The 11,523-nt window shown below is 39.6% G+C and overlaps 1 protein-coding gene across 1 annotated transcript in view; it reads left to right on the forward strand.

The window, feature by feature from the left end:
- The window catches only part of LOC110447954 (ribonuclease 3-like), a 67,694-nt gene extending 56,483 nt beyond the window's left edge, over positions 1 to 11,211 (forward strand). Inside the window, exons 25-27 of the mRNA XM_021493952.1 lie at positions 3,837 to 4,026; positions 4,678 to 4,823; positions 8,588 to 11,211. Coding sequence (XP_021349627.1) covers positions 3,837 to 4,026; positions 4,678 to 4,823; positions 8,588 to 8,772 — 521 coding nt within the window. The 3' untranslated portion in view covers positions 8,773 to 11,211. The remainder of the gene's footprint in view (positions 1 to 3,836; positions 4,027 to 4,677; positions 4,824 to 8,587) is intronic.
- The last annotated feature ends 312 nt before the right edge of the window (positions 11,212 to 11,523 follow it).

The following is an 11,523-nucleotide window of genomic DNA, read 5'->3' on the forward strand; positions in this document are numbered from 1 at the left end:
ACACTTCAGTATGTACACACTTCAGTATGTACACTTCAGTATGTACACACTTCAGTATGAACACTTCAGTATGTACACAATTCAGTATGTACTCAGTATGTACACTTCAGTATGTAATTAGCATGTACACTTCAGTATGTACTCAGTATGTACACTTCAGTATGTACACACTTTAGTATGTACACTTCAGTATGTACACACTTCAGTATGTACTCAGTATGTACTCAGTATGTACACACTTCAGTATGTACACTTCATTATGTACACACTTCAGTATGTACTTAGTATGAACACTTCAGTATGTACTCAGTATGTACACTTCAGTATGTACACACTTCAGTATGTACACTTTATTATGTACTCAGTATGTACACTTCAGTATGTACTCAGTATGTACACTTCAGTATGTACACACTTCAGTATGTACTCAGTATGTATACTTCAGTATGTACACACTTCAGTATGTACACACTTCAGTATGTACACTTCAGTATGTACACACTTCAGTATGTATTTAGTATGTACTTAAATTAGTATGTACACTTCAGTATGTACAAATTTCAGTATGTACACACTTCAGTATGTACACACTTCAGTATGTACACTTCAGTATGTACACACTTCAGTATGTCCACTTCAGTATGTACTTAGTATGTACTTAGTATGAACACTTCAGTATGTACTGAGTATGTACACTTCAGTATGTACTTAGTATGAACACGTCAGTATGTACTCAGTATGTACACTTCATTATGTACACACTTCAGTATGTCCACTTCAGTATGTACTTAGTACGTACTTAGTATGAACACTTCAGTATGTACTCAGTATGTATTCAGTATGTACACTTCAGTATGTACACTCTTCAGTATGTACACACTTCAGTATGTCCACTTCAGTATGTAGTTAGTATGTACTTAGTATGAACACTTCAGTATGTACTCAGTATGTATACTTCAGTATGTACACACTTCAGTACGTACACTTCAGTATGTACTCAGTATGAACACTTCAGTACACTTCAGTATGTACACTTCAGTATGTACACAGTTCAGTATGTACACACTTCAGTATGCACACACTTCAGTATGTACACTTCAGTATGTCCACACTTCAGTATGTACACTTCAGTATGAACTCAGTATGTACACTTCAGAATGTACTCAGTATGTACTCAGTATGTACACTGCAGTATGTACTTAGTCTGTACACTTCAGTATGTACTCAGTATGTACGCTTCAGTATGTACTCAGTATGTACATACTGAAGTGTACATACTGAGTACATATTGAAGTGTACATACTAAGTACATACTGAGAACATACTGCAGTGTACATACTGAAGTGTACATGCTGAGTACATACTGAAGTGTACATACTAAGTACATACTGAGAACATACTGAAGTGAACATACTGAAGTGTACATGCTGAGTAGATACTGAAGTGTACATACTGAGTACAGACTGAAGTGTTCATACTAAGTACATACTAAGTACATACTGAAGTGTACATTCTCAGTACATACTGAAGTGTTCATACTAAGCACATACTAAGTACATACTGAAGTGGAGATACTGAAGTGTGTACATACTGAAGAGTACATACTGAAGTGTACATGCTGAGTAGATACTGAAGTGTACATACTGAGTACAGACTGAAGTGTTCATACTAAGTACATACTAAGTACATACTGAAGTGGAGATACTGAAGTGTGTACATACTGAAGTGTCTACATACTGAAGTGTACATACTGAGTACACTTCAGTATGTACACTTCAGTATGTACTCAGTATGTACACTTCAGTACACTTCAGTATGTACACTTCAGTATGTACTCAGTATGTACTCAGTATGTACACTTCAGTATGTACTCAGTATTTACACTTCAGTATGTACACTTCAGTATGTACTCAGTATGTACGTTTCAGTTTGTACTCAGTTTGTACACTTCAGTATGTACTCAGTATGTACACTTCAGTATGTACACAGTATGTACACTTCAGTATGTACACTTCAGTATGTACTCAGTATGTACACTTCAGTATGTACTCAGTATGTACACTTCAGTATGTTCTGTATGTACACTTCAGTATGTACTCAGAATGTACCAGAGGGAGATCAACAACGCCAAAAGTGTATGTATATACTTAGTTGTTCTAACTGTATGAAATGAAGATACATAAAAAGATGAATTGACTTGTTGATTCAGTTGCCATTTTGTACATACTTTACTCCTTAGTGTACTCTACTTTACTGGTCTTATTTCTGATGAGGATGATAAAGTACACATCATACTGATAGCACTATATACACCCAGACATAAACATGTTACTGGTAGTGCTGTATACACCCAGACATAAACATGTTACTAGTAGTGCTGTAAACACCCACACATACACATGTAACTGGTAGTGCTGTATACACCCACACATACACATGTTACTGGTAGTGCTGTATACACCCACACATACACATGTTACTGGTAGTGCTGTATACAACCATACATACACATGTTACTGGTAGTGCTGTATTCACCCACACATACACATGTTACTGGTAGTGCTGTATACACCCACACATACACACTTTACTGGTAGTGCTGAATACACCTACACATACACATGTTACTGGTAGTGCTATATACACCCACACATACACACTTTACTGGTAGTGCTGAATACACCTACACATACACATGCTACTGGTAGTGCTGTATACATCCACACATACACATGTTACAGGTAGTGCTATATACACACACATACACATGTTACTGGTAGTGCTATATACACCCAGACATTAACATGTTACTGGTAGTGCTGTATACACCCACACATACACATGCTACTGGTAGTGCTGTATACACCCACACATACACATGTTACTGGTAGTGCTGTATACACCCACACATACACATGTTACTGGTAGTGCTGTATACACCCACACATACACATGTTACTGGTAGTGCTGTATACACCCACACATACACATGTTACTGGTAGTGCTGTATACACCCACACATACACATGTTACTGGTAGTGCTGTATACACCCACACATACACATGTTACTGGTAGTGCTGTATACACCCACACATACACATGTTACTGGTAGTGCTGTATACACCCACACATACACATGTTACTGGTAGTGCTGTATACACCCACACATACACATGTTACTGGTAGTGCTGTATACACCCACACATACACATGTTACTGGTAGTGCTGTATACACCCACACATACACATGTTACTGGTAGTGCTGTATACACCCACACATACACATGTTACTGGTAGTGCTGTATACACCCACACATACACATGTTACTGGTAGTGCTGTATACACCCACACATACACATGTTACTGGTAGTGCTGTATACACCCACACATACACATGTTACTGGTAGTGCTGTATACACCCACACATACACATGTTACTGGTAGTGCTGTATACACCCACACATACACATGTTACTGGTAGTGCTGTATACACCCACACATACACATGTTACTGGTAGTGCTGTATACACCCACACATACACATGTTACTGGTAGTGCTGTATACACCCACACATACACATGTTACTGGTAGTGCTGTATACACCCACACATACACATGTTACTGTTAGTGCTGTATACACCCACACATATATGCTGTATGGACTTGTATACTACTGTGATATGATTGTTACATTGAAGATGATAGACAGGTTAAATTGTATGTAGGATTACAGAAGATGAAATTTGCTCAATGTGTCATGGATAGACTTGTTTTATATTGCGGATGTTTTTACTTGATAAAAAAGTCCAATGTGAATTTGTGTGTTGATGCAGCCTTCATTGGAGCGTTGTTCGTAGACAAAGGTATCGAATACTGTGAAGTCTTCTGCAACGTCTGTTTCTTCCCGCGCCTCAAAGACTTCATTATGAACCAGGACTGGAATGACCCCAAGTCCCAGCTCCAACAATGCTGTCTCACTCTTAGAGAACTGGATGGTGGCGAGCCTGACATCCCCCTATACAAGTAGGTAGTACCTGTATACTGTCCACGAGCTTGGAGGGACAATCATAATTGATTTAGGGTAATCTAGAGGGAAAAAGACTGACATGTATTTTACAAAAATTGTGATAAAGAAAGGAATAAATAAAAATAACATAATGACACTAATTTCAGGTCTAATTTTAATTATACAATTAATATTTATTATAAATTACAGAACTATTTTAAATAATTGTTGTACCCCAACTGTGCTACAGTAAAATCCAGAAACGAAATAAATAGGGGGTTACTATTATACATAAATCAGTGTGTAGTGGGACAGGGATCCCTAAACTACGGTTCAGTAGTTATAGCGATGGTAAATACAGGTCTACTGTTTATTGGATGGTTTTCTGATATAACTCTATGAATATTCAACAAAGACAAAAAAAGACATACTCTTTTACTACTCTTGTAAATTCCCTGGAAGACACAAATAAGTCTGATAAAATTGCATTTGAAAATTCATCTCTATTGCAAGTGAAAGCATTTTTATGTCAACAAAGATAAATGAATGAGGAAATAGAAGTATTTAAATGACTATTTTAATAGTTATAATTAGTGAAAAATATTCAAAGTTGACTTGGTCATTGAGAAAATAGACAGTAAGTTGACTCTTATTAACTTTGATCTCAGAATGATTGAGGCATTCGGACCGACAAACACCCGACAGTACACTGTGGCTGTGTACTTCCGCGACGAGAGATTAGCCAAGGGCATGGGCCACAGTATACAGCAGGCAGAAATGGCTGCAGCCAGGAACGCCCTCAAAGAGAGATCAGGTAAGCACGGTACCGTACTACATTGACCATACTACAGCCAGGAACGCCCTCAAAAAGAGATCAGGTAAGCATGGTACCATACTACAGCCAGGAACGCCCTCAAAGAGAGATCTGGGAAGCACGGTACCGTACTACATTGACCATACTACAGCCAGGAACGCCCTCAAAAAGCGATCAGGTAAGCCTGCTACCATCCTACACTGACCATACTACAGGCAGGAACGCCCTCAAAGAGAGATCAGGTAAGTATGGTACCGTACTACACTGACCATACTACAGCCAGGAATGCCCTCAAAGAGAGATGAGGTAAGCATGGTACCTTACTACACTGACCATACTACAGCCAGGAATGCCCTCAAAGAGAGATGAGGTAAGCATGGTACCTTACTACCCTGGCCATACTACAGCCAGGAATGCCCTCAAAGAGAGATGAGGTAAGCATGGTACCTTACTACACTGACCATACTACAGCCAGGAATGCCCTCAAAGAGAGATGAGGTAAGCATGGTCCCTTACTACACTGACCATACTACAGCCAGGAATGCCCTCAAAGAGAGATCAGGTAAGCATGGTACCATACTACAGCCAGGAACGCCCTCAAAGAGAGATCAGGTAAGCAAGGTACCATATTACACTGACCATACTACAACCAGGAACGCCCTCAAAGAGAGATCAGGTAAGCATGGTACCATACTACACTGTCCATACTACAGGCAGGAATGCCCTCAAAGAGAGATAAGGTAAGCATGGTACCATACTACACTGACCATACTACAGCCAGGAACGCCCTCAAAGAGAGATCAGGTAAATATGGTACCATACTACACTGACCATACTACAACTAGGAACGCCCTCAAAGAGAGATCAGGTAAGTATGGTACCGTACTACACTGACCATACTACAGCCAGGAAAACCCTCAAAGAGAGATCAGGTAGGTATGGTACCGTACTACACTGACCATACTACAGCCAGGAATGCCCTCAAAGATAGATCAGGTAAGCATGGTACCATACTACACTGTCCATACTACAGCCAGGAACGCCCTCAAAGAGAGATCAGGTAAATATGGTACCATACTACACTGACCATACTACAGCCAGGAACGCCCTCAAAGAGGGATCAGGTAAGTATGGTACCGTACTACACTGACCATATCAAATACTGTCAATCAGATCATGTTTGCAGCAGTGATTTTTTTCCACTTTTCATGGAAGGGTGCAACTGCAAATTAAACAATGCAGTGAACATTTCCAGTTCCCGGCATCATTGTAAGATACAGCTCCTGGCTCCATTGTAAGATACAGCTCCTGGCATCATTGTAAGATATGGCTTCAGGCATTATTGTAAGATATAGCTCACAGCATCATTGTAAGATATAGCTCCCGGCATCATTGTAAGATACATCTCCCGGCATCATTGTAAGATACAGATCCTGGCATCATTGTAAGATACAGATCCAGGCATCATTGTAAGATACAGATCCAGGCATCATTGTAAGATATAGCTCCCGGCATCATTGTAAGATATGGCTCCAGGCATAATTGTAAGATACAGATCCTGGCATCATTGTAAGACATAGCTCCAGGCATAATTGTAAGATACAGATCCTGGCATCATTGTAAGATACAGATCCTGGCATCATTGTAAGATACAGATCCAGGCATAATTGTAAGATACAGATCCAGGCATCATTGTAAGATATAGCTCCAGGCATTGTTGTAAGATACAGCTCCCAGCATCATTGTAAGATATAGCTCCCGGCATCATTGCAAGATATAGCTCCCGGCATCATTGTAAGATACAGATCCTGGCATCATTGTAAGATATGGCTACAGGCATTGTTGTAAGATATAGCTCCAGGCATCATTGTAAGATATGGCTCCAGGCATTATTGTAAGATATGGCTACAGGCATTGTTGTAAGATACAGCTCCCGGCATCATTGTAAGATACAGATCCTGGCATCATTGTAAGATACCGATCGTGGCATCATTGTAAGATATGGCTCCAGGCATCATTGTAAGATATAGCTCCCGGCATCATTGCAAGATATAGCTCCCGGCATCATTGTAAGATACAGATCCTGGCATCATTGTAAGATATGGCTCCAGGCATAATTGTAAGATACAGATCCTGGCATCATTCTAAGATATGGCTTCAGGCATCATTGTAAGATATGGCTCCAGGCATCATTGTAAGATATGGCTCCAGGCATAATTGTAAGATACAGGTCCTGGCATCATTGTAAGATATGGCTCCAGGCATCATTGTAAGATATAGCTCCCGGCATCATTGTAAGATACAGCTCCCGGCATCATTGTAAGATATAGCTCCCAGCATCATTGTAAGATACAGCTCGCATCATTGTAAGATATGGCTCCAGGCATCATTGTAAGATATAGCTCCCGGCATCATTGTAAGATACAGCTCCCGGCATCATTGTTAGATACAGATCCTGGCATCATTGTAAGATACAGCTCCCGGCATCATTGTAAGATATAGCTCCCAGCATCATTGTAAGATACAGCTCGCATCATTGTAAGATATGGCTCCAGGCATCATTGTAAGATATAGCTCCCGGCATCATTGTAAGATACAGCTCCCGGCATCATTGTTAGATACAGATCCTGGCATCATTGTAAGATATGGCTCCAGGCATTATTGTAAGATATGGCTACAGGCATTGTTGTAAGATATAGCTCACAGCATCATTGTAAGATATAGCTCCCGGCATCATTGTAAGATATAGCTCCCGGCATCATTGTAAGATACAGATCCTGGCATCATTGTAAGATACAGATCCCGGCATCATTGTAAGATACAGATCCAGGCATCATTGTAAGATATGGCTCCCGGCATCATTGTAAGACATAGCTCCAGGCATCATTGTAAGACATAGCTCTAGGCATTATTGTAAGACATAGCTTTAGGCATTATTGTAAGACATAGCTCTAGGCTAAAGACAAATATCACCATAACTGTATCAGATTATCCATGCTCGGCCCATGACAAACTGGCACTGAGAGGGAGGTCTAATCATGCAAGTATAAATTAGTTGTCAAATGAATATTTTCAGGTCACTTTTTTGAGCCAGTTTTAACCAGTCAAACATGTCTTTAAAGCAGCTATGCTATTTTTAGATAACGCCTATTGCTGCTCATCGCACCTGATTTCAATCTATTAACCTGTCCATAATTGAACTACCAGCTGATAGTGTAGATGTGTCATGTGAGGGTCACATGATAGCTGCACAAGTATATATTTCTTGATGAAAATATTCAGAGCTGTATCTAGGTATATTACCCTCGATCAGAGTAACCCTGAAATTCCCCTCCTTAACTTTGATCATACTTTCAATCCCTATCTGTTCCCTGATCCAGTTACAGACCCTTGCAGGGTAAGACATTGGAAAGACACAGAAACGTGTCAGAATAATGTAAACATTAATGTGAAGAGTCATAGCAGAAGCAGCTCTTTTTAACATTAGGTCATAATCTCATGTGAGCTTTAACACCCTAGGAGCCTCTTTTTCAGAATTAATCACTATCCTTGCTCACCACCATAAAATGTCCTTTTTCAGAATTAATCACTAGCCTTGCTCACCACCATAAGATGACCTTTTTCAGAATGAATCACTATCCTTGCTCACCCCCATTAAATGACCTTTTTCTGAATTATTCCCTATCCTTGCTCACCACCACTAAATGACCTTTTTCAGAATTAATCACTATCCTTGCTCACCACCATTAAATGACCTTTTTCAGAATTATTCCCTATCCTTGCTCACCAAAAAAGATTCCTGGAAAAGAAGCAGAAGAGGAGAAAGCATGGCCGCAAACAAGGGGGAGGAGAGAGGAGTGGAGGGGAGCGAGGATCCTCCTCAGCCTATAGCCCTTCTCCCTCCAAGTCCGCCGACAGCAAGAGGAGACAGGGTGGGCGCACACGTTGAAAGTTTGAGGAAGATAGTGGAGTGTATAATCATCTCTCTGGCACTGCCACAAACGCACTCATTAAAGAATTTAGGAAACAGACCAGGTTCTGTTATAATGTCAGATTAGAGAGGACTGTGATCGGGTAGGGAACGTGTTGACATTTAATGAGAGAGTTATTATGATAAGACCCTTTCCCTTTCATTAACGAAATAGCACACTAAAATCTACCCCAGACTGGTGGTCATGTGACACTAAAATCTACCTCAGACTGGTGGTCATGTGACACTAAAATCTTCCCCAGACTGGTGGTCATGCGACACTAAAATCTACCCCAGACTGGTGGTCACGTGACACTAAAATCTACCCCAGACTGGTGGTCATGTGACACTAAAATATACCCCAGACTGGTGGTCATGTGACACAAATCTACCCCAGACTGGTGTTCATGTAACACTAAAATCTACCCCAGACTGGTGGTCATTTGGCATTAAAATCTACCCCAGACTGGTGGTCATGTGACACTAAAATCTACCCCACACTGGTGGTCATGTTACACTAAAATCTACCTTATTTAGACTGAGTTTAATTATGGCACTTTAGTAGAATCTCTGGCTTTGCTAATTTGTTTGTGGGAGTTTAACATTAGAGGACCTTGTTTTGGTATCTAATCTGGTTGTCTCACTATCAACGAGTGGTAACGAGGAAAATATTAATTACTGGTTTCGAACTAATAAGCCCACTATGTATTTACAAAATCGCAAGAGGGGTGCACTTAATAAATCCTTTTCATGCTAAAACAGGCTGAAACAGACTGTATCCTTATGTGTTAAAACTGGCCGAAACAGACTGTATCCTTGTGTGTTAAAACTGGCCGAAACAGACTGTATCCTTGTGTGTTAAAACTGGCCGAAACAGACTGTATCCTTGTGTGTTAAAACTGGCCGAAACAGACTGTATCCTTGTGTGTTAAAACTGGCCGAAACAGACTGTATCCTTGTGTGTTAAAACTGGCCGAAACAGACTGTATCCTTGTGTGTTAAAACTGGCCGAAACAGACTGTATCCTTGTGTGTTAAAACTGGCCGAAACAGACTGTATCCTTGTGTGTTAAAACTGGCCGAAACAGACTGTATCCTTGTGTGTTAAAACTGGCCGAAACAGACTGTATCCTTGTGTGTTAAAACTGGCCGAAACAGACTGTATCCTTGTGTGTTAAAACTGGCCGAAACAGACTGTATCCTTGTGTGTTAAAACTGGCCGAAACAGACTGTATCCTTGTGTGTTAAAACTGGCCGAAACCGACATCCCAGTCTTGTTTATGGGTGCCACATTGTCACTACGGAAGCGAGTCATGTATCTGCAAGATTTTGCAGCAGCAGAAGTTTCTGTTCACAGTGGATGCTAACTGGTCATGTTTCAGTGAAAATGACGATGTTGTGGGAGTTTTAGTCGACAAAATTGGTCTATTGAACAAGTGTGCAATAATAAAAACAATCATAATTTGTATCAGTTAGACTTCAAAAATATGTGCAATCTTTCAAAGGATGAATCAAATAACTCTAGAGACAATTGGTCAAGTCTGGAACCAGAAACTGATGCTAGACCACTGGCTTATTTCCTAGTAATGTAAACACTAAAGGGCACAAAGTCTTTGGTCAAAACACTGAAGTTATATTGGCAGATCAGTGAGATAAACAACCTTTATGTTACCTAGTACTGTAAACACTGAAGTTATATTGGCAGATTAGTGAGATAAACAACCTTTATGTTACCTAGTACTGTAAACACTGAAGTTATATTGGCAGATTAGTGAGATAAACAACCTTTATGTTACCTGGTAATGTAAACACTGAAGTTATATTGGCAGTTCAGGGAGATAAACAACCTTTATGTTAACTAGTAATGTAAACACTGAAGTTATATTGGCAGATTAGTGAGATAAACAACCTTTATGTTACCTAGGAATGTAAACACTGAAGTTATATTGGCAGCTCAGTGAGATAAACAACCTTTATGTTAACTAGTAATGTAAACACTGAAGTTATATTGGCAGTTCAGGGAGATAAACAACCTTTATGTTAACTAGTAATGTAAACACTGAAGTTATATTGGCAGATTAGTGAGATAAACAACCTTTATGTTACCTAGGAATGTAAACACTGAAGTTATATTGGCAGCTCAGTGAGATAAACAACCTTTATGTTAACTAGTAATGTAAACACTGAAGTTATATTGGCAGCTCAGTGAGATAAACAACCTTTATGTTAACTAGTAATGTAAACACTGAAGTTATATTGGCAGCTCAGTGAGATAAACAACCTTTATGTTACCTAGTAATGTAAACACTGAAGTTATATTGGCAGATCAGTGAGATAAACAACCTTTATGTTAAGGGCACCAATCCTCTATCCCAGAAAAAAACGGCGGTGTATTTATAAAGTCGAATGCATTATTTTGCACAACATTTTATTATAGAGCTTGATGTTAATGAGACAGGTTTTTACTTTGGACACAAAACTAATTTTGTTGTAAGCATGAATTCATATATAAGTGTTGGTAGTTAATAGGTTTTACTTTGCCTGTATATAAGATTGCCTTTCAAACATATCAACTGTATACAGATTGTCTAGTCTACACAACGGCCTAGTCAAGGGGAAGCAACTCATCTGTCTGGTCGGATATCTGCAAAAGCAGAGGTACTGGTCCCAATTTGTTTCTCAGAGTTGCTCTTAGTAGTACTTTATATATGTGTATTGCAACATGTAGGAA

This window comes from Mizuhopecten yessoensis, unplaced genomic scaffold, assembly GCF_002113885.1.
Source record: "Mizuhopecten yessoensis strain PY_sf001 unplaced genomic scaffold, ASM211388v2 scaffold3693, whole genome shotgun sequence".
NCBI lineage: Eukaryota > Metazoa > Mollusca > Bivalvia > Pectinida > Pectinidae > Mizuhopecten > Mizuhopecten yessoensis.